The 22915-nt window shown below is 60.4% G+C and overlaps 1 protein-coding gene across 4 annotated transcripts; it reads right to left on the bottom strand.

Moving 5' to 3' along the window:
* Positions 1-854: 854 nt before the first annotated feature.
* On the bottom strand, positions 855-15581 carry LOC123364343 (alanine aminotransferase 2-like). Of its 4 annotated transcripts, none has more exons than XM_045006391.1 (11): positions 15383-15581; positions 14209-14298; positions 9911-10019; positions 9379-9512; positions 8930-9173; positions 7950-8029; positions 5957-6093; positions 2799-2970; positions 2039-2194; positions 1814-1936; positions 855-1007 (listed from the first exon to the last, which is right to left on the bottom strand). In XM_045006391.1, the coding sequence occupies exons 1-11, from the start codon at positions 15503-15505 to the stop codon at positions 864-866; spliced, it is 1512 nt and encodes a 503-aa protein (XP_044862326.1). In that variant the 5' UTR covers positions 15506-15581; the 3' UTR covers positions 855-863. The 4 variants fall into 4 exon arrangements, with proteins under 4 accessions (XP_044862326.1, XP_044862327.1, XP_044862324.1 ...); XM_045006392.1 differs by having other exon boundaries at positions 1824-1936; positions 15383-15580; XM_045006389.1 differs by lacking the exon at positions 15383-15581 and having other exon boundaries at positions 14209-14842.
* Between the last annotated feature and the right edge of the window lie 7334 nt (positions 15582-22915).

The raw sequence follows: 22915 nt of genomic DNA, 5'->3' as shown, positions 1-22915 counted from the left end.
TTCCCCATGGGTGCTCTAGCCCTGGAGCACCCACCGAGTCGGCGCCTATGAACCCAATGCTCCTTCACAGCCCGCCCCCAAACTCCAGCTGCCCTGCTGTCACTGCTAGCCCTGGGCCATCAGCAGAGCGGGGCTGGCTTTGGCCTGTTTATCTATGAACTCTGCAGCTGCTTGGACCTTTCTGGGACGCCTCTGACCCTGAGGAGCCCCGGGAGTGTGGAAGAGCAGAGCTGACAGCTGATATAGGGCCAGATGCCAGGTGGGTGCAATTGGGCACAACTCCACTGGTGGCCCTGGGATTGCAGCCGCTTATGCCAGGGCTGAATTTCACCCTTATATTGTGCACAGTGAACGTGAGCCAGGCAGCAGCAACAAAGCGGTGCCCAGCCCCGAGCCTGGGCCGCCAGGTGACTGTTAATGTGTGGAGGAGTACGGCCAAGTTCCCGTGGTAACAGTTTGATGTACATCTGCTGTCATCATCCTGGTGTCCCCCCCACAGCTCGGCCGATGCCCCTCAGTCCTGCCCCCAGCCTCCTGCTATCCCAGAGAGCCGTGTTTGCTGAGGAGACACAGACATTCCTGGCACTTTGTATCGTGGCTCTGCTGTGGGCAAATGGCCAAAGGAGACATTGACTTTCTATAGACTCATAGGCTTTAAGCCCAGAAGGGACCAGCATGATCATCTAGTCTGACCTTCTGCACATCGCAGGCCACAGAACCTCACCCACCCGCTCCTGTAACTAACCCCTAACCTCTGGCTGAGTTACCGACGTCCTCACATCATGATCTGAAGACTACACCTTACAGAAAATCCATCATTTGCACTCGTTTAAACCTGCAAGAGACCCATGTGATTAATGTAATTAACTCCATTTATTCATTGGGCAAAGACACCCCCCACCCGCCCACACACTCTTCAGGAATATCGCTGCAGGAACTCGGAGTGGAAGTCTGCGACGGTTTGTAAGACAATCTTCAGCGTCTCCACTGGGAGCAGCAGCGTCACCCTGGGAGTGGAAGGGAAGGTCACTGGGGAGAAGATGCTGAGCTGATCCCTCGCTCCTGCCTGGGCTGGGGGGTTTTCCCCAAGCGACCCTCTGAAGAGAAGGGCTGAGAGCCTTGGCGCTGGGCCACTGAACCCTCAGCTGGCAGAGCCCTGGGACTCTGCTGCAGGGAGCACTGCTGCCCTGGCCCTAGATGCAGGTGGGCCGGCTGGTCCCTGCCGGTGCTCCTCCATCTCTCATGGCCCCAGTGCAGGGATACAGGAGGGCTCGGCTCTGCAGGAGCCTGCGGCCTAGGGCCTGATTCATGGGGAAAGCCGGATTATGAAAAGGATCATATTGTGGGTGCGATGAAGGGACTTGACCCCATCTGAGCTGTGTGGCCAGCCTAAGCTCATTCAGAACCCACCACCAAACCCCACCCCATCACCCAGGGCCACCCATAGGGGGGAGCAAGTGGGGCAATTTGAGAGTTTCTTGGGGTCCCTGGAGCGGGGTCCTTCACTCGCTCCAGGTCTTTGGCAGCAATTCGGCAGCAGGGGGTCCTTCTGCCCCAGGCCCCGCCGCCGAAGACCCCAGGCCCCCTGAATCCTCTGGGCGGCCCTGCCATCACCCACTCCCCAAACAGTCATTGACCCTGACTCTATCACCCCACCCCACCCTGTCATCCATCACCCAACCCCCCACCTTCTCACCCATCCCCACGCCTCCATCACCAAACACTGAACCTGACCCCATCACCCATCACTGAACCCCACCCTGTCACCCTAATCAAACCCCACCCGTCCTGTCACCGAAATGGAACTCCTCACCCTGCGGTACCTGACGTGGTGGGTGCCCCGGCACTGCCCGAAGGTGCTCCCTGGGGCCAGTACGATCCCCGTCGCCTCCAGAAGCTTCTGACAGAAGAAGAAATCAGGCTCCAGACCGAGGGCCTAGGAGGAAAAAAGGGCATCAGGAGGGTCACTCCCTACGCTCTTAGCCGGGCTGGGCCTGCTCCCCACACCCCACTGGGCTGCTCCGTGCCCGGCTCTCACCTGGGCCTCCTGCACGGCCCTGGCGGGGATCTGGATCCTGGGGAAGGAGTACATGGCGCCCTGCACGGGGTTAGAGCGGATCCCGGGCACCTGGCTGAAGATCTCCTGGGTCAGCTGCGCTTTGTGGGCCAGGTTGCTCAGCACTGCCTGCTTCTCCTGGGAGCCGCCAAGAGAGAGAACCACAGCGCTGAGTGTGGGAGGTAGGTGTTATCCTCTGGGAATAGAACCCAGGAGTCCTGCTTCTTGCTCTGACCACTAGACTCCTCTCCTGCTTAGAGACAGGAGTAGAACCCGGAGCCCTGACTGTCAGATGCTGCTCTAACCACTAGTCCTCAGCCTCAGAGCAGCTGGGGGCGGGCACAGTTCTTCCCCGACACCTGCCCAGGCCGAGCGTTGTCTGATGGGCTCAGCTCAGCACCAGAGGAGACTGTTTCCTCCTGAGCTGGACACCAGCCTGGCATCCCTCGATGTGACTCTGCCACACCCCAGCTGTCGGCTGTGCCCAGCACCAACCCTCAGCGCCATGCACTCTTCCTTCTTCACCTGCCATGCCCTGGAGCCACCTGTGACCTCCCCCCTTACCTGTGCTCTGGACCTGCCCTTGCCATGTTCTGACTAGTGTCTCTGCCTCTCCCCCTGCACCCAGTCCCAGACCAGCCTGCCCTGCTTTCCCCCAGCACGCCTTTCCCTGCGCCCTGCAGCTGGGCCCCTCCCCACTCCCCCAGCCCTCCCGCCCTGCCGCGCGGCATGCAGCACCCACTGCCATGAAGGTCTGGCAGGAGGGCTCCCCAGGCAGCGGCGGCTCCATCAGGGCATCCAGCAGGACCTGGCCCAGGATCAGGGGGTAGACGGACATTCCCCAGGAGCAGAAGCATTTCATGATTGCTGGGTCGATGTTCACAAGCTCAAAGAAGCCGGCCCGGAAACCGCCCCTGCCAGAGCAGAGAAGAGGTGAGCTCCAGGGGCCACACCCACCCCTGCACCCCGCTCACTGAGAGTCAGAGTCCTGGGGCACAGCTGGGGGGCTCCTGGATAGAGGGGGGCTGGACTGGCCAGGGCTCTTGTACCTCTAGAGTCAGTGCCATCGGCTGCCAGCGAGGCCCTGCCCATGGAGTTGGTGCTAGAAGAGGATTCTGCCCCAAGGCCCATTGGCACTAGGGGTGGATTAGCCCCCTCCCCCCCAGCTGTCACTATAGGATCTGTGCCCCTGATGAACCCCCCCCCCCCCCGATCCATGACCCCTAGGATGGACACACAGGCACATACCCCTGCCCCCGGCGGTGACCTGGCACATGGGGAAGAGGGGCAGTGGCTCTGTGGCGAGCTGAAAGCAGATCGGACACCAGGTGCAGGGAGCAGACCCCAGGGACCTGTGTGCAGAACCAGCTGCCGAGGAGACCAGACTAGAGCGGGCACCCAGGCACTTCTGTCCCCCTCCCCCAGACTCCCAGCAGGGACCCCAATAAGAACCGCTATTGTCTCTCTTTCCTAGCTTCCCAGAGCCAAGGCCAGAAAGGCCCATTGTGATCACCCAGTCTGATCCCCTGTGTAACACAGGCCAGAGCCCTGCCCCCAAGCCATTCCCAGAGCAGAGCTGCTAGAAACGCAGCCCGTCTGGATTTAAAAATGGTCAGTGGTGGAGAAACCCACACTGCCCTTGGTAAATGTTCACCTTATTTCCAGCAGGAATTTGTCTAGCTTCAGCTTCCAGCTAGTGGATGCTGTTAGACCGGGGTCGGCAACCTTTCAGCAGTGCGGTGCCAAGTCATTTATTCACTCATTTAAGGTTCCGCGTGCCAGTCATATATGTTAATGTTTTAGAAGGTCTCTTTCTATAGGTCTATAATATATAACTAAACTATTGTTGTATGTAAAGTACATAAGGTTTTTTAAATGGTTAAGAAGGTTAAGTAAATGCAGAGCCCCCCGGACCGGTGGCCAGGACCCAGGCAGTGTGAGTGCCACTGAAAATCGCTCACGTGCCGCCTTCGGCACCTGGGCCATAGGTTGCCCACCCCTGGGTCAGACCTTTCTCTGCTAGATCAAAGAGGCTGTTGTCAAATATTTGTTCCCCTGTAGATAGTTACAGACCATGATCAAGTTATTCCTTAACCTTCTCTTTGGAAAGCTAAATAGATCGAGCTCCTTGAGTCTATCCCTGTAAGGCAGGTTTTCTAATCCTGGAATCATTCTCATGGCTCTTCTCTGACCCCTCTCCAATTTATCAGCATCCTCTGGGGAGGCTGGAACTGGTCCCAGGACCCCAGCAGCGCTCACACCAGGGCCACATACAGAGGTGAAATCACCTCTCTGCTCCTCCTTCTTCCAGCACAGCCACCAACGTGCACCTCAAGCACAGAAAATCCCTCCCGGCCTCAGGCCGGAGAGAGACCATGGCACATCCGAGGCAGGTGTTCCATCCCTTCCCTCGCTGGCCATCTCAATTTCACACGTCGTGCTGAACCAGGAAGGAAAGCCTCCCATGCTCCCTCCAACACCTCTGTGCGCTGCCTCAGTGACTCCCGAGTATGCCCAGCCAGGGCCACCGGCTTTATGAACGGCGGGGCCCGATTTAAATACCCGGCAGCGATCCGGGGCTTCGTCGGCACTTCGTCGGCGGGGGGTCCGCTCCGGGTCTTTCGCGGCACCAAAGGACCCCCCCCCCACCACTGAAATGCCACTGAAGCCCTGGAGTGGACATCTCTCCCCACCCCCACCCCTGCCACCGAAATGCCGCCGAAGCCCCGGAGCGGACACCACTCCACCACCCCACCACCGGGTGAGTAAAAAAAAAATTAAAAATTAAAAAGACGCCTAAGGCAAAGGGCCCGATTCCGGAGAATCGGGGGAATCGGCTTACAGCCGGCCCTGCGCCCAGCAAGTGACTTTTTATACCAATTCTTCCTGGCTCAGCTCCGCCCACCCCACCAGGGAGCGATTTACATCAAACAGCTGGGCTGGTCACAGCTCCAAGGATGGGAGCTCCACGCACACTTGCTTTGAGCGGTCACTGTTCAAGGCCCCGGTACCTAGGGTATCTGTAACTCCTCACCCCATGTGGCTGAGTGTTATTGGGACCCCCAGGGCTGGCACCTACAAGGCCTAGCTGCTGAAGCACCTACGGTGTTTGCCTCCGAGTCGCGGTACGCCTGGCACACTGGCACCCCAGGGGCCTGGGGCAGGTCAGCACTGACAGCCAGAACAATTACAACTGCGTCACGGGCTCTGCCCCAGATGGCACTTGTCCCTGACTGGTTTTGCAATCTGTGTCCCTGAGCTGACCATGACGGGGGAGCCTCCTCCCTCACTGGCGCCACCCACCTGCCCTCCCAGCTGGCATCGCAGACCATGTGCCAAAGAAAGGCCAATGATTTTGTATGTGCTGGGGCAGGAACTGCCCATACCCTTGTAATCCTGGGGGTGGCACCGGGGCGAAGGGGCACATAGACCCATAGACTTTAAGGTCAGAAGGGACCATTATGATCATCTAGTCTGACCTCCTGCACAGCGCAGGCCACAGGACCTCACCCACCCACTCCTGTAACAAACCCCTAACCTATGTCTGAGTTATTGAACTCCTCAAATCATGGTTTAAAGACCTCAAGGTGCAGAGAATCCTCCAGCAAGTGACCCGTGCCCCATGCTGCAGAGGAAGGCGAAAACCCCCCAGGGCCTCTGCCAATCTGCCCTGGAGGAAAATTCCTTCCCAACCCCAAATATGGCGATCAGCTAAACCCTGAGCATGTGGGCAAGACTCACCAGCCAGCACCCAGGAGAGAATTCTCTGTGGTAACTCAGATCCCACCCATCTAACATCCCATCATAGTCTCAGAGTGGGGTCGGGAAGGACCCACCATCTGGAGCATCCACAGGGGGAGTAGGGGCATTTCCAGGCCTGGCAGAAGGGGGTGCACTTACTCTGCGGCGAAGCCCTTGGAGACAGAGTAGAAGGAGATTAGCTGCACCGCGCTGGAGACCACGGGGCCTAGCTCACACAGAACCCGCTTAAAGGAGAGGAAAGGGGAGTCTGGGGTGAACACGCTGTCCTGATGAACCTGCCGGGACAGAGAGGAGGATCAGGCTGACACCTGGGGGGCGGGGAGAGGAGCCCAGCGTGCTGCCCATCAAGGATGGTGTCAGGTCTGAGGCTTTTGTCTGCAGCCATGTAAGGACAGCAGCAGCCATGAACCAAGAAGCAGAAAGTCACTTCCTCACATTCCATCTAAATCATATCAAAACAATGTCAAATCGTACTGTGGGCAAATTGGAGAGTCCAGCGGAGGGCAATGAAAATGATTAGGGGGCTGGGGCACATGACTTATGAGGAGAGGCTGAGGGAACTGGGATTGTTTAGTCTGCAGAAGAGAGGAATGAGGGGAGATTTGATAGCTGCTTTCAACTACCTGAAGGGGGTTCCAAAGAGGATGGTGCTCGGCTGTTCTCAGTGGTGGCAGATGACAGAACAAGGAGCAATGGTCTCAAGTTGCAGTGGGGGAGGTCAAGGTTGGATAGTAGGAAACACTGTTTCACTAGGAGGGTGGTGAAGCACTGGAATGGGTTATGTTGGGAGATGGTGGCATCTCCTTCCTTAGAGGTTTTTAAGGTCAGGCTTGACACCTGGCTGGGGTGATTTAGTTGGGGATTGGTCCTGCTTTGAGCAGGGGGTTGGACTAGATACCCCCTGAGGTCCCTTCCAACCCTGAGATTCTACGAGTCTATGATTTCAGGCTGTTAAGAAGGTGCCCTCCTAATAGCACTCACCACCATCAGATAAGCAAGGAATCTCTTAAGTGGATGTTTAAAGAAAACTCTGTTTGATGGCATCTGTCTGGCACGGACTCACTCATCAACAGCTGTGGGTGTGAAATCTCTGCGTCTCTATTGTTTTGGTTTTATGGGCCCCACTTCTCCAGTGTTTATCTGTCTGGTCTCTATCTGGTTCTTTGATTGCCGTTGTCTGTTGCATAACTAATTTTGCAAGGTGTAAATCAACTCATATGGTGGGGTATGATTGGTTAAAGAGCTGTTTGGTAATGGGCTAGGATTGGTCAAAGAATGATTTTGTAATACTTCAGTGAAATGACTGGTTACCTAAGCAGGACTCTGGTTTCACTATATAAACTGGGGTCCAAAATGAAGTTCTTTGGGAACCAACTCCAGGACCCAGCCCCAAGCCAATGACCCCGGGCAGAGACTGGAGTCCCCGGCTGACCTGCTCCTGCCTGGCCAGCAGGGAAAGTGCCTCTGTCGCATGGGGAGCGGTGAGCAGTGTGTGGTCGGTTTTGGTAACTGTTAATAACTAGAGGTTAAGGATATTACTGTGTGAGGCTCTTTCACTGGGAAAAGATCCTGAAAACCCGCAGCCGAGCACCCCCTGAGCCCTAGGCAGGGCCATCCCTAGCGGGGAGCAGGGTCTGGGACAGGAGTGACGGATACGTCTCTTCCGGGACCGACCGCACCGGCCAATCGCACCGGCCTGTGGGGCCCCGCAAAGCGCAGGGCCTGGAGCGGTTGCCCTGATTCGCCCTACCCGAGGGACGGCTCTGGCCCTAGGAGCTGGGTACGGGTATGAGTGGCTATGGGTGGCCTGGAGCCCTAGGAGCTGGGTACGGGTAGGTGCCTTTCGCCCGGGGCCCTAGGAGCTGGGTACGGGTATGAGTGGCTATGGGTGGCCTGGAGCCCTAGGAGCTGGGTAGGGGTGGCTGCCCCGGAGTGTGTGGGGAACAATGGAGAGGGGTCAGGGTGCTTCCTGGGGATGGAGGGCAGGGCCAGGTGCTTAACACCAGCTCCTCCTGTCGGACCCCCCCACACGCAGCCAGTGGCTAAGGGCTGCTCTCCCAGCTCCCCGCCCCCACCCGGTGCTGCGTTCCCTCCCCAAGGGTACCGGATACCAGGGGCGGCCGGCACCCACCTCATCCGCCAGCAGAAGCAGCCTCTCCTGGGCGGCCAGCTGAAGAACATCCTGGATGTGCCTCCTGCTCAGCACATGGCCTGCGGGCACAAGCAGGGTGGGTGAGGGGCCTGCAGGTCCCTTTGATCCTGGCCTCCTCACACAGTGACCCTGGACGAGGCTGAGATCCAGGAGTCCCCTGGCAGAGGGTGGGGTCGCCCAGTCTGCCAAGGCCAGGACTGAGTCAGGTGTGGAGCCATCCTGCCAGCCTGGCCTGGCTGCTCCCGTCCCGATCGTTCCAGCCAACGCCACCTGCTGAGAACCCCTCTGCCCCTCGGCTGCCAGCTGGGGCCCTGCTACCCAGCTCCCCCTGCCGCCCAGTTCTCCCTGCCAGCCAGGGCCCTGCCCCCCCGGTCCTCCTGCCAGCCAGGGCCCTGCCCCCCGGTCCTCCTGCCAGCCAGGGCCCTGCCCCCCGGTCCTCCTGCCAGCCAGGGCTGCTGCCACCCGCTTCCCCTACCAGCCAGGGCCCTGCCCCCCGGTCCTCCTGCCAGCCAGAGCCCTGCCCCCCGGTCCTCCTGCCAGCCAGCAGGGCATGTCGCTGGTGCTGGGTGCTGAGTCTCCCTCCCCTGACCCACAAAGCTTTGACGTCACCTGGGCAAGGCAGGCCGGGGAACGGGGTCTCCTCTGTGCCACGGGCCTGTGTCTGAGGCAGCAGCTGTGTCCTGTTCTCCTAGCTCCGTCCTGCCCCAGAGAGGCTCTGCACATTGACTGCCCTGGGCACATCCCTGGCTCTGATCTCTCGCCCCATGCTGGGGGCCCTGACCCCACTGGGCTCTCCTGCTGGGAGGGGCAATGCTGGGAGAGCCAGGGCCCTGGCGTCTGGGTGCCATGGAAGAGCCCAGCAGATCCCCACGGTGCGTCCCTGCTCTCCAGCATCCTCCCACGCTGGAGGAGAGCTAATGAGGACGGGGTTGGGCAGGGGGCCGCTCTCTCCGACTCACCCGTCGGGTCCCCGGGGTTGATGACACAGAGCACTTTGGGGGTGCAGTGCCCCCTGGCTTGGCCGAGCACCCGCCTGATCTCCCCAACGTCCAGGGCCCAGCCGCCCTCCTCGTCCAGGTGGTACGGCACCCCGACGGCACCGGCCAGCGCTACGGCGTCCGCAAAGAGAGGGTGCCCGGGCACCGGCAGCAGCACACCCGCCCGGCTGGGCTCCTGCTCATTGACCACCAGGGAGAGGAAGTCCTGGAGGAGGAAGAGAGAGCACAGGCTGCCCCGGGCTCACGCAGCACCACTGGGGGGAGGGAGGACAAGGGCCGGCAGGCTAAGGGTTAATGACACCCGGACCAGCATCAGCAGGGCACTGGGGCCAGGGAGGCTGCCCGGCTGGTGGGGCTGGCTGGTCCGAATCCCCCTCCCCCAGGCTGGGTCTGGGTCACACTGGACTCACCACTATGGCCGTGGTGATGCCCCCGCACGTGACGATGTTCCTGGGGTCGCAGCGGATGCCCCCGTCTCTCCTCTCCAGGTAGCGGGCCACCCTCTGGGGGACAGCAGTGGTGATGTACTCCATGTTATACGCCCCTTGGGAGAAGGACCCAGCCCAGCGTCAGGCACAGACTCTGGCGCTTAACTGCAAAGAGCAAGGACCCTCCCTCTCCTTCTGCCCCCAGAACCGGGGCAGGCAGCCAGCCCCTGGTCCTGGCAGAGCCCCCCACTCTGTGGCACGCAGCCCCCACCACCGCCACAGGCAAAATTCACTGGATCAGCCACGGGGGAGGCCCCCCACCTCTGTTCATGGCCAGTCAATGGGCCAGTGGGGGACGCAGATGGGGCCCAGTCCACTGCCTCCCCCACCCACAGCTGGCACGAATGGCCCCGCTCTCTGAAGGTTCCAGCAGTGACTCCAGGGAGCGGCTGGGCCCGGAGACCCAGCTCCCAGGGCGAGGTCTATCCCGATGGAGGCTGCGGTGCTCAGGTACCGGCACTGGAGCCGTGCAGCTCCTGCAGGATGCGGCTGGCTCGCTGCTTGGCGTCCCGTGGCATGGAGTCGGCATGCAGCAGCTCTGGGTAAGCACAGATGGCAGCCACCTATAACGGCGTAGCCCAGAGACAGTCAGTGCACGGGGTGGAATGGAGTGAAAGTGACTGACAGCCCAGCACCCCAATAGCCAACCCAGCTGAGTGCCCTTTGGAAACCTCCCCTTTCCCTGCATTCTGCCCCCAGCCCGCCCCAGCAGCCGCCCCCCGCAACCAGGGGCGGATCAGCCAGCAAGGAAGGGCGGGACATCCAACCCTTAGCCTGGACCCAGCTCCCTGCTACCCCGCCCCTGAAAGGTGCCCCATTCCCCCTCCCCCCCCATGGTGAGGTTATCCGGTCACCCCCAGCTGGGGGCTAGGAAGCCCCTGCCGTGGCAGAGCCTTGCATGGTGAGGGCTGGGAATGGGCTGTCAGATCTGTGCGACTGAGCAGGGCAGGGCTGCACTCGACAGGGATTTGCTCCTCAGTGGGTGCAGAAGGGTTAAAATGCTCCTGGGCAAAGCTCCTGGGTGGGGGGGTCTCGTGACATAAGCGGCTGGGGAGGTACCAATGGGTCATTCAGGCCTGGCTAGGACCAGCTCCCGCCAGGGCAGGTCCGGGAAAGCCGACGGGGCCTGGGACAGGAGGGAGGAGATTCCCCCACCTGGCTGCAGGACCGCAGAGCAAGGGCCTCGAGATGGGGAGCAAAGGGGGCAGGGCCGCCCCTCGGAGAGACGCAGCAGCTCCCCCCAGGGACGGACAGACGGTGCCAAACCGGAGGTGACAGCAGCTTGGAGAGGTGGAGCCCTTCACCGTCTCTCTGCTGACCTAAGGACTTGCGAGGCCAGGTGCCCCTGGGCTCATAAATCCTGCTCCGTTCGGGGTGTCCCTGCAAACCCTGCTCACGTGCATCAGTCCCTGCCCCCCCCCGGGGGGAGCGACCCGGAGCGCCTGGCTGGCTGCCACAGCTGGACTCACAGGGCAGAGCTCGGGGGGCGAAGCTGGATGGTCACAATGATCCCTTCTGGCCTTGGAATCTATGACTCTAACTTGGTGCCCATCATTACAGCATCTGGGCGCTTTGCGTCTCGTACTGGCCATTACTCAGGGACAGGATCCTGGGGCCACTGGCCTGTTGTAGGGCGGCAGGGGATGCCCGAGCTGCGGCCAGCTCCGGGACAGCTGATCTTACGCCCTCCCTGCTCCGAGGACACCACAGCAGGGGAGCGTGCCCTGCCGAGAGGCTCCGTGCACAGCTGGATGGGGATGATCTTCAGCTAGTATCCCGCCAGGTGTAGGCCAGCGGCCGGCCGGACTGGCCCCGTGGCTTTGCCCCAGTCGAGATCACTAGCCATCCCAACTCCTGCCCAGAGCACAGCGCCAGCTGTAACGCCACACGGCCCCTCGCCCTGTGGCGCGTGAGCGCCGCCCAGTGGCCAGAGTAGGGAGTCCAAGGGAGGGTTTGCTCAGGCTATGACAGGGGTGGGGAAACTTTTTGGCCTGAGGGCTGCATCAGGTTTCCAAAATTGTATGGAGGGGGGGTTAGGGGAGGCTGTGCACCCCAAACAGCCCGGCCCCTGCCCCCTATCCGACCCCCCTGCTTCTTACCCCCTGACGGCCCCCCTGGGACTCCTGCCCCATCCAACCCCCCTGTCCCCGACAGCCCCCAGAACCCCTGCTCCTGTCTGCCCCCCGCCACCCCCTCCAACCCCCTTCCTTCCTGACTGCCCCCCCGGGCACCCCTGGCCCCCTTCAACCACCCCTGCTCCCTGACCGCCCCAGGAAACCCTGTCTCTGTCTGCCCTCCACCACCCCATCCAACCCCCTTCCTTCCTGACTGCCCCCCCGGGCACCCCGGCCCCCTTCAACCACCCCTGCTCCCTGACCGCCCCAGGAAACCCTGCCCCTGTCTGCCCCCCGCCACCCCATTGTGACGTTATGACTGTGATATAATATCTCATTGAAAGGTGACAGGGCCAGAAAGAGTTAATTAACTCATAGACTGACCTGACCCATGGGTGAACCTTGAGGACTGGTTAGGAAGATCTGTAAATGACTAGAGCTCTGAAATTCAAGTCTGCATTGTTAGAGGTAGAAGGGGAGATGTTTGCTCAGGTCTTGTGATGTCAGCAAACAAGTCTTGTCTATTGCTATAGTTTGAATTCAAAGATCAAAAAAGGAATATTAACATTTATGATGATACTTGAGTGCAATAGTATTATTGTCTATGTGTCTCTCTGAAGGTTGTGGTAACCTGTATCTGAACTGTTTAATGGATAAATTACCCTGTGCTCATTGCCAGGATGTTTGGGAGAAGGAGTTAAGCCTATTGTTTTCTCAGGCCGAAAGGCTGCTGGAAATGTATAAGAAGCCTGGGACACAATCCTGCTTCATCTCAGATCTGCTCTGGGTTTCAAGAGGGGGAAACCTTAAGCCATAAGGATTGAGATCCCCAGTCACTGACTGGAGCCACCCTGAATATGGACATTGGACTATAACCTATGAACTATTTCTGAAAGGACTTTTGGCAACTACAAGCTCACCTCTGCTATGTATCTGAACCTCAAGAATTGAATTCAAGTCTGTCTGTAGATTAATCTTTTAACCAACACTCTCTCTCTTTCCTTTGTTAATAAATTTTAGCTTAGTTAATAAGAATTGGCTGTAGCGTGTATTTTGGGTAAGATCTAAGTTATAATTGAACCTGGGTATGTGGCTGATCCTTTGGGGTTGGAAGAACCTTTTCTTTTATATGATGAAGTAAGATTCTCAGGAATCATCATCATATCTGACAGGTGTGTCTGGACGGAGGCCTGAGGCTGGGCACTTTAAGGGAACTGCGGGGTTTGGACTCTGAGTGACCAGTGAGGTGCTGTAGAAGCTGTTTTGTGCTGGTTGGTAAATCTAAGTATTGGAATAACCACCAGCGTTTGGGGTTTGTCTGCCCTGTTTGGTTTGCAGTTCACCCTGATTGAGTGACCTCAGCTGGCTCCCACGGGCAGCACCGTCACACCCATCCAACCCTCCTCCTTCCTGACTGCCCCCCGGGGACCCCTGCCCCCCTTCAACCACCCCTGCTCCCTGTCTGCCCCAGGAAACCCTGCTCGCGCCATCTGGCTGGAGCCAGCCCTGCCACCACGCAGCACCGTGCAGCACAGAGATCACGCCAGGGTCTGCAGCTGCGCTGCCCGGCAAGAACTCGCAGCCCCGCCGCCCAGAGCGCTGAGCCAGCGCTGGAGCGAGCTGAGGCTGCAGGGGAGGGGCCAGGGCAGGAGTTCAGGGGCCGGGCAGGAGGGTCCTGCAGGCCATAGTTTGCCCACCTCTGGGCTATGAGGACACCTTGGCCCTTGACCACTCAAACCCAATCCCTGAACCGCTGCCCGAGTGGGGTTGTTGTCAGCTATACAATGACCAAGGACCCAATTAGCCACTAAGGGGCAAACCCCGATGGCCGTGGAGACAGCCGGGGGCTCTCCTGGTCTCGCAGACAGGAAGAGGCACAAGCTGTGGCATTGGGGTCAGGCAGAGGATCGGGGGATCGGGCCCGGGGCTGGGAGTCACGAGATCTGGGCTTGAGTCTCCTGCCTCCCCATGTGACTCACGGGGCTCGGGGCTCACTCCCCCTTCCTGCCAGGCCCAGTGCACTGGGGGGAGGGAGGGGGAGGTTGGCACAAGGCCACCACTCAGGCCCGAGTCTGAGGGCAGACTTAGGCCTTCCACGGGGCTGGGTCTCCGCCCGGGGATGACTGTCACCCCAGGGCTTGTCCCGTGCGTTGGGATCCTCGGCTGGAAGCTGGCAGAGGAAGGCCAGGGGCGTAGAGAGGGGGGCGTGTGTGCTGTGGGGGGCTCATGCAGACGCTCGATGACATGGGTTGTTGTAGCTCATACAGGTGGTGGTAGCTCATGCGCAGGATGACCCTGAGCTCTGCAGCTGGGTGACTGTGGGCCTCAGTTTCCCCTCATGCCCTTTGCATGTCTTGCTATTTCAGCTGGTCTCCCCAGGGCAGGGGCTGCTGGTCGCTGGGTTTGTGCAGCTCCCCGGGGCCCAGGTCTGGGAGCTGCTGGGGTCACTGCATGGCACCGGGGGCAGGGATGGGCAGGCGGCTGCTGTCTGCATTGCAGCTGGGTGGGGGAAAACCCGGCTGGGGCTTTCCCACTTGCTGCTCCCGCCCACACGGGGTGTGGCAGGAGGGGACGTGGGGGGCATCCCTGCTGGTCTCTGCTCTCCCCAGGGGCTGCAGGGGGGATCCGTGCTCCTCACCTGGCGTAGGAAGGTGATGGGTCTTTGGCCTGCAGCGTGGGGGTCCCCCGAGTGGCACCAGATAACCTCCCGGAAGGGCTTCTCCTCTCCCTGGGGGCAGAGAGCAAAATGCCCCCACCAAGGCGGGGGGGGCTCTGAGCCATCATCAACAGAGCTGGCCCCTCCTTCCTCTGGCTCCCCTGGGGTGAATGCCTGCCCCAGATGGGCACGCTGACCCCTTCCCCTGGGGACGGGCTCCCCAGCACAGGCTGCATTTTCCTTCTCCCTGGGGTAGCTCTGGCACAGGTTGGCCGGCCCAGATTCACTCTCGCCCTGTGGCCCCTTTCTGCTAGCCAGGCTGGTGCACCCCACCCCGGGGAGATGTGTGGAGGTGTGACTGGCTCGGGGCAGGGAGCCGGGGGCCAGCTCCATGAGCCCCGCAGGGCCAGCCCAGTGACAGGGCAGGGAGCCGGGGACTGGCCCTGAGAGCCCCGCAGGGCCGGCCCAGTGACAGGGCAGGGAGCTGGGGGCCCCGTGAGCCACGCAGGGCCGGTCCAGTGACAGGGCAGGGAGCCAGGGGCCCAGTGAGCCCCTCAGGGCCAGCCCCATGACAGGGCAGGGAGCCGGGGGCCCCGAGAGCCCCGCAGGGCCAGCCCTGTGACAGGGCAGGGAGCCGGGAGCCCCGCAGGGCCGGCCCAGTGACGGGGCAGGGAGCCGGGGGCCCCGAGAGCCCCGCAGGGCCGGCCCCGTGACGGGGCAGGGAGCCCCGCAGGGCCGTCCCAGTGACAGGGCAGGGAGCCAGGGGCCCCGTGAGCCCCGCAGGGCCGTCCCAGTGACAGGGCAGGGAGCCGGGGGCCCCGTGAGCCCCGCAGGGCCGGCCCAGTGAAGGGGCAGGGAGCCGGGGGCTGGCCCTGCCCAGGTGTGACTGACAGAACCGGTTGCCAAGGCCCATCACGGCAGGGCTGGGCTGCGGGACGCTCGATGCCGGGGGCAGTGGCACTGGCAGTTCCACTGGTCGCCCTCTGACTGGCCATGCAGGCAGCAGACAGGCAGCCCAGGAGGCCGGTGCTGGAGCCACTGTTGAGCACAGACCCGCCCTTCCAGCGCCTGCAGCCAGGGCCCAGGATGCTGCCACATGCCCTGAGCCCCGGCAGCCCCAGGAACACCCCGAACGCTTTCCCAGAACCCCCCTCACCTGCGCCAGCTGGCGCTGGATTTCCCAGGCCCTCTCCAGCAGGGGCCCCAGCGTGGGGAGCCTGGTGCCTTTGACATGCGGATTCACGGAGTCCAGGGTCAGGACCTTCCTCCCCGCCGCCATCCTCCCGCCCGGCTCCGGCGCACAGAGGGGCTGGGAACGCCTGAGCTGCGGCTGGGGGGAAGGTGCCTGGGTCGCTGCAGGGCTAACGAAAGCCCCGCCTGGGGGGGCAGCCCAGGGCTCGAAGGTCCAATTCACCTTCCCTGACCAGAGTACAAAGGTGGCCCTTTGGGTTACTCGTTAATGAGCCAGAGAGATGCCCTCAGCTCCGGCACTGCTGGGTTTGCCATTAGGGCAGGGAATGAGCCTGGCTAGTAACTACGAATTCTGAGCCCCTCAGGCGGCTGCTTGTGTCTCCGGACGTTGCCGAGAGGCAGCCTGGGGTGGCAGCCCGAGGGGGCTGGCTGGAGCGCCAAGCCTGCGGCCCCTGCGGCCCGGAACCGCGCCTGCCTCCCCCAGAGCACTGCACCCCAGGCTTGGCGCTCCAGCCAGCCCCCTCGGCGGAGCTGCCCCCTGCAACAGGCCTGAGCATCCTTCCCGGCCAGGGTCCCCGCAGCATCACTGATGCTCTAGACCAAGGGGAAGACGCTGCCCCCTTGGGGCACTCGGGGCATTACAGCTCTAGAGGGGCCTGAGTCCTTGTCCCCGGGCTCTGCTCTGCGCAAAGGGCTTTGCAATGCCCTCCCGTGGGTCTGCTTCCCCCTCGGCAAGGGCTGGGCCAGGGCCTGCCTGCCCCACGGCTGTGACCAGCCCTCCCCTGGGACTGTGTCCCCCAGGCATCCCCCCGCACTAGCGAATGGTGTGTGGCCCCTCTCTGGTTCTGGTGGGGCCAGGCCCGGCTTGGCCAGTGTGGCTCTGACCTGGCTCGGCTCCGCTGGGGCCCACGGGCGGCGGAGGCGCCGTATGGGACCCGGCTAATGCCTGGGATCAGGTGTGTGATCACGGCTCCCTCTAGTGGCCGGCCCCAGCACGGCCGGCTAGTCACTCAGCCAAGGGCTGGAGCTGCAGCCACCAGTGGTTTGGTGCTGTGTGTCGTGGGTTCAATCCCCGCCGCTGCCTAGCTGCGTCTGGCCAAGGGGCACGTTCCTTCCACAGGGACCGCGCCTGCTCCTTGGGCACCAGATGCCTCTGCCCCGGCCAGGCTCCTGCCAGCTGTCCGGGATGGGCACAAAGCTTGGTGGCCTGGGTGCCTGGAAGGGGTAGCGTGCCCATCTGGGGCAGGCATTCACTCCAGGGGAGCCAGGCTGCCATGGACCTTGGCCTCTGGTGCCAGCTGTGCCCGTTTTGTGCCAGACGGATGCCTCTCCTGGCTGGACGGTGATCGCCCCCCCTTGGCCCCGGACTAGCTCTGTGATGCCTTAGCGCTGCAGAGGGAGGTGGGTCAGCCGGACAGGCCTGCAGGTCGCCAGCAGCCGCACTCGGAGGCTTTGCTCCCCGGAGCAGGGCTGGGTGGCGTTGTGAGCCACTGGCATGGGATCAGAGCGGAGACACTCACCCTGTTCCCAGGCCAGGCCCGTCCTGTCTCAGTGCCCATGTGGGCACAGCCCATGCAGGGCCGGCTCCAGAGCCCAGCGGGGCAAGCACCCGCCTGGGGCGGCCCTTTCCCGGGGGGACGGCAGGCTGGGCCGGCGGACCTGCCGCAGTCATGCCTGCGGGAGGTCCACCGGAGCCCCGGGAGCAGCGGACCTCCCGCAGGCATGACTGCGGCAGCTCAACCAGAGCCGCCGGACCAGCGAACCGCCCGCAGCTGCGGGAGGTCCAGCTGAGCCGCGCGACCAGCGGACCCTCCGCAGTCAGGCCCGCGGGAGGTCCGCTGCTCCCGCGGCTCGGGGGCACCTCCCGGGCATAACTGCTTGGGGCGGCCAAATTTGTAGAGCCGCCCCTGAGCCCATGCCCCCTCTCTGCCCAGCCTAACCCGGGCCAGACAGCAGGGAGTGAGTGGAGCAGCCTGCCAGGCTGAGAGCTGGGGGAATCGGTGTGTGGGGAGACCTCGGGTTGCTTCCACAGGGAGAGGCGGATCTCCAGGGCCCCGGACGGGTGGCTGCCTGTGTGCTCTCCTCTGCCCAGCGTTGGCGTCATGGGGCTGTGTGAGCAGGGCCCCTGCAGTCACCAGCCTGGCCTGGGGGCACTCTGCCCTCGCCCCGGTGCTCAGAGCAGTCCTGGAATCCCAGCGCCGGGATGAGCCGGAGGAAAGGGCAGACCCTGGAGCCCTGGCCCCCACTGCCGGGGGCTGGAGCTGTGCTGGGGCCTCTCCTGGCAAGGGCTGCAGTGTGAGCTGGGCAAGCCTGTGTCACGGAGTCCCCGGGCGCTGCTCTGGAACTGCTCCCCACAAAGCCAGGCAGGACTCTGGGGAGCCTCCTCTCCCTCGGAGCAGCCTGTCTGCAGGGCAAGAAGCTCCCACGGCTTCACCTCCTGGGTCTCTCCTGGGAGCATTCAGCATCCCCTGCCCCTCCGTGCGCTTCCCACAGCGAGTCCGCCCCGGCGGGGTCCTGGGGAAGCCAGAGGGTCCTGCCCCCCCACTTCACAGTCAGACGTGACTCTCAGCCAGCCAGTGACACAGAGGTTTATTCGATGACAGGAACAGGGGCTAAAACAGAGCTTTTGTAGGTACCGCGATCGGGACCCCTCAGCCGGGTCCATCCTGGGGAGCAGCGAGCCAGACACCTCCTCACTCCCGGTCCCCAGCCAGCCCCAAACTGAACCCCCTCCAGCCCCTCTTTCTCGGCTGAGTTCCTTTCCCGGGCCAGGAGGTCACCTGAGCTCTTTGTTCTCCCCCACCTTTAGCATCCCCTTGCGGGGGGGGGGGGGAAGGGCCCGGCCATTAGTTGCCAGGCGACAGAGGGTCGGCCAGGAACTGAGGCCCCCCCCCACAGTATTCAGAGGAAACATTAACCACAGCCCCACTTCCTCACACCGGGTCAGACCAAGGGTCCATCCAGCCCTGTGACGGTGCTGCCCGGGGGAGCCAGCTGAGGTCACTCAGTGAGGGTGAACTGCAAACAGAACAGGGCAGACAAACCCCAAACGCTGGTGGTTGTTCCAATACTTAGATTTACCAACCAGCACAAAACAGGTTCTACAGCACCTCACTGGTCACTCAGAGTCCAAACCCTGCAGTTCCCTTAAAGTGCCCAGCCTCAGGCCTCCGGCCAGACACACCTGTCAGGGATGATGATGATTCCTGAGAATCTTACTTCATTATATAAAAGAAAAGGTTCTTCCAATCCCAAAGGATCAGCCACATACCCAGGTCCAATTATAACTTAGATCTTACCCAAAATACACGCTACAGCCAATTCTTATTAACTAAGCTAAAATTTATTAAAAAAGAAAAGAGAGAGAGTGTTGGTTAAAAGATCAATGTACAGACAGACTTGAATTCAATTCTTGAGGTTCAGATACACAGTAGAGCTGAGCTTGTAGTTGCCAAAAGCCCTTTTAGAAATAGTCCATAGGTTATAGTCCAATTTCCATATTCAGGGTGGCTCCAGTCAATGACTGGGGATCTTAATCCTTATGGCTTAAGGTTTCCCCCTCTTGAAACCCAGAGCAGATCTGAGATGAAGCAGGATCGTGTCCCAGGCTTTTTATACATTTCCAGCAGCCTTTCGGCCTGAGAAAACAATAGGCTCAACTCCTTCTCCCAAAAATCCTGGCAATTAGCACAGAGTAATTTATCCATTAAACAGTTCAGATACAGGTTAGCACAACCTTCAGAGAGACACATAGACAATAATACTATTTCACTCAAGTATCATCATAAATGTTAATATTCCTTTTTTGATCTTTGAATTCAAACTATAGCAATAGACAAGACTTGTTTGCTGACATCACAAGACCTGAGCAAACATCTCCCCTTCTACCTCTAACAATGCAGACTTGAATTTCAGAGCTCTAGTCATTTACAGATCTTCCTAACCAGTTCTCATGGTTCACCCATGGGTCAGGTCAGTCTGTGAGTTAATTAACTCTTTCTGGCGCTTTCACCTTTCAATGAGATATTATATTATACTCATAACGTCACAAGCCCAGTATCTGTCTACCGACAGTGGCCAATGCCAGGTGCCCCAGAGGGAGTGAACCTAACAGGCAATGATCAAGTGATCTCTCTCCTGCCATCCATCGCCATCCTCTGACCAACAGAGGCTAGGGACACCATTCTTACCCAGCCTGGCTAATAACCACTGATGGACTTAACCTCCATGAATTTATCCAGGTCTCTTTTAAACCTTCATACCCAGGAGACACACGACAGAATATACAGGGACAGCCCCCTCCTGGGGCTCCCTGGGGGGAGGAGTCAGTGGGGCTACCCAGGGAGAGCAGGTTACCTGGGGAGTCAGAGGAATTACTTGGGGTGTCTGGGGTTACTCCCAGCGAGATTGGGGTTCCCAGGGGAGGGGGGCCATGGGGTTAGCTGGGGGAGGGAGCTTGGAGGCATTACCTGGGGGGGGACTTGGAGGGGTTACCTGGGGAGGGGGGCCATGGGCTGCCCAGAGAGGGGCTCATGGGGGCTCCTTTGGCCAGCTCTGCCCCACGGCTCTTGTTACATAGCAGGTGCCAGCTCAGGAGGCTGGTGAATCTCCGGCACCCTGGTGGCCTATTGGTTATGGTGGGGGGGGTCTTGTATATGACTCACCCCCCTCTGCCCCCATTCCCAGCCTCTCCTGGAGCCCAGGGCCAGACCTGCCAGCTGTAAATCAGCTGCAGTAATGGGAATGCCCATGGGCGGGGGTCCAGCAGTGCCCCTCCCTCCACGCCCAGCTCTACCCCCCACCACTGAGTTCCTGGGCAGGGCTGCACCGGAGGCTGCCAGACTGGGCCCCGGGAAAGAGGGTCCCTATTGGGGTGCCCCTCTCAGCTTGATTAGGGTCTCATGTGAACCCCTCACCTGCCTCTCAGTTAACAGTGAAAATACTGGGATGAGCTGGCTGGTGTGTATGTCACCCTGATGCCCTCTAGTGAAGAGAATCAGAATTGTTCTACTGTGTGTCCTATGCCCCACACTGCTAGCAGTTAATGGGGATTTCCCTACAGTCACACTGGGAGATAATATGGCTCACCCAGTTCCTAGGGCTGGACAGGCCCTGTTTGGAGGCTGTGGGGGTGTGACGTTATTGATATAAACTGGGACCATATAGAACATGGTTTGCAACCAAGGTCCTGTAGTGGCACCAAATCTTAAGTAAAGGGGGTCATATAAGGTGTCTAAGACCAGGTTCTGGGTGGCTGGTTATGATTATGCTGTCTGTGTCATTTTGTAGTTGAAGTTATGAGTATTGGCTCTATACTGTCTGTATTTCAAATTTGTGCTGTATTTCTGGGAAAAATCCAGACAAGTTGGTGTTAGCTCTGCCTAGCCTGCTTGATGGCCCATTAAGGACCCTCAGCTACACAATTGACCCATTGAGAGGAGGCAGATACGCCTTGTACTCAGCAAAGTATGCAGAGACTTGTCCATGTGACTGCAGACTCCATTTTGCTGTAATTTTCCACAGTGAGGACAAAGAGGTTCTTACACCTGGAAAAGCCTATATAAGGCTGATGCCTCATCTCCATCTGGTCTTCAATCCTGCTTCTTACCTCTGGAGGGACTTTGCTACAAGCTGAAGCTCTGCACAAAGGACTGACTGACCCATCCCAGCGGGGGAGGTACTCCAGAGACTTGATTTGAACCTGCAGTTTATGCCATCACTGCTGCAAGCCTGAACTAAGAACTTTGCCATTACTGTATGTAATTGATTCCATTTAACCAATTCTAGCTCTCATCTCTACCTTTTTCCCTTTATGAATAAACCTTTAGATTTTAGATTCTAAAGGACTGGCAACAGCGTGATTTGTGGGTAAGATCTGATGTGTATATTGACCTGGGTCTGGGGCTTGGTCCTTTGGGATCGAGAGAACCTTTTTCTTTTATTGGGGTGTTGGTTTTCATAACCATTCATCCCCAGGACGAGTGGGACTGGTGGTGATACTGGGCAACTGGAGTGTCTAAGGAAATTGCTTGTGTGACTTGTGGTTAGCCAGTGGGGTGAAACCGAAGTCCTTTTTGTCTGGCTGGTTTGGTTTGCCTTAGAGGTGGAAAAACCCCAGCCTAGGGCTGTGACTGCCCTGTTTGAGCAATTGGTCCTGAATTGGCACTCTCAGTTGGGTCCCGCCAGAACCGCATCGTCACAGGGGGTGAGCGAGCTCAGCTACTGAGGCGATGTAACTGCTGGGATGGGGGAATTCCACTTTCCTGGGGGCTGGGCGGTCAGAGCCGAGCTGTCTGCCTGGCTGACCTCTCTGACATTTAATTCCTTGTCCAGTTTGTCCTCTCCCTGGTGGTCAATGAGCAGGACCTCAGGAGGGCGGGCGTGGTGCTGCTGGTGCCCGGGCACCCTCTCTATGTGGATGCCACAGCGCTGGCCGGTGCTGTCGGGGTGCAGTACCACCTGGACGAGGAGGCCCCTGGGCCCTGGATATTGGGGCGATCAAGGCAGGTACTTGGCCAAGCCAGGGGGCACTGCACCTCACCCCCAAAGCACTGTGCGTCATCAACCCTGGGTGCCAACGGGTGAATCAGAGACAAGAGCCCCTCTGGGGCTGGCACGGTCAGTACTGGGGGCGAGCGCCCGGCCATTCTCAGCCTCTCCTTCTAGTCACGCTTCTGCCCACATGACACCAGCTGCCTGGGAACTCTGGCTACCAGTGCCTGGCACTGTCCTGGCAGAGGCAGCCTCATCTGATGGGTCAGGGCACGTCAGTGGGGGTCCGGACTCCTAGGTTCATTTCCCAGCTCTGCCACTGACTCGCCGTGTAATGTGTGACCAAGCCCCATCACTGCCCCGTGCCTCAGTTTCCCCTCCCTTTGCCTCAGTTTCCCCTCCTGTGACGCAGGATCGGGGATCCTTCCCCGCCCCAGGATAGTCCAGGGCAGGCCGTGCATGGACGGCACCATCCGGCTGGCTGCTGACGAGAACCTGCGTCTGCTGGCTGGGGCGATACGGCAGCTCCTTCCCCAGCGGTGCCCGCTGCTGCCAGCGCTCGTGCCCCGTGGGCTGGCCTTGCCGACCAACGCCAGGCGCGCAGCCTGGCCGGCTTCCGGGCTGGGGACATGGGCCAAGGCCGCGGCTTCGGTTCAGGCGGCGCCTCGGACCAAGAGCAGCTCTGCTGGCTGAGCCCTCGGGCTGACGGGTGCTGAAACGAGGCCGACCCCTCCCCGTGCCTGACATCGAGGTGGTGCCCTGACCCCCTCGTCCGTACCCCCAAGCAGCACCAGACCCCCGCTGGGGTGGAAGGTGGCGAGCTCCCCAGTGTCGCCGTGACCACCCCGGCCCGCCCCACACCCAGACACAGCAGCCCCTAGGGCCTGACATGTGGGGCAGGTTCCTGCTTAGTCGGGCTGTTGCTCTTCATCCTTCAGCCACCAGGAGGCTGCAGAGACCCACCGTGGGGCAGCAAGACTGGGGCAGAGCCCCACCACTGCCACCT

The sequence above is a fragment of the Mauremys mutica genome, chromosome 2 (assembly GCF_020497125.1).
Source record: "Mauremys mutica isolate MM-2020 ecotype Southern chromosome 2, ASM2049712v1, whole genome shotgun sequence".
Taxonomy (NCBI): Eukaryota; Metazoa; Chordata; order Testudines; family Geoemydidae; genus Mauremys; species Mauremys mutica.
Note: the sequence above shows the minus strand (reverse complement) of the source record. Positions and strands in the feature narration are given on the sequence as shown.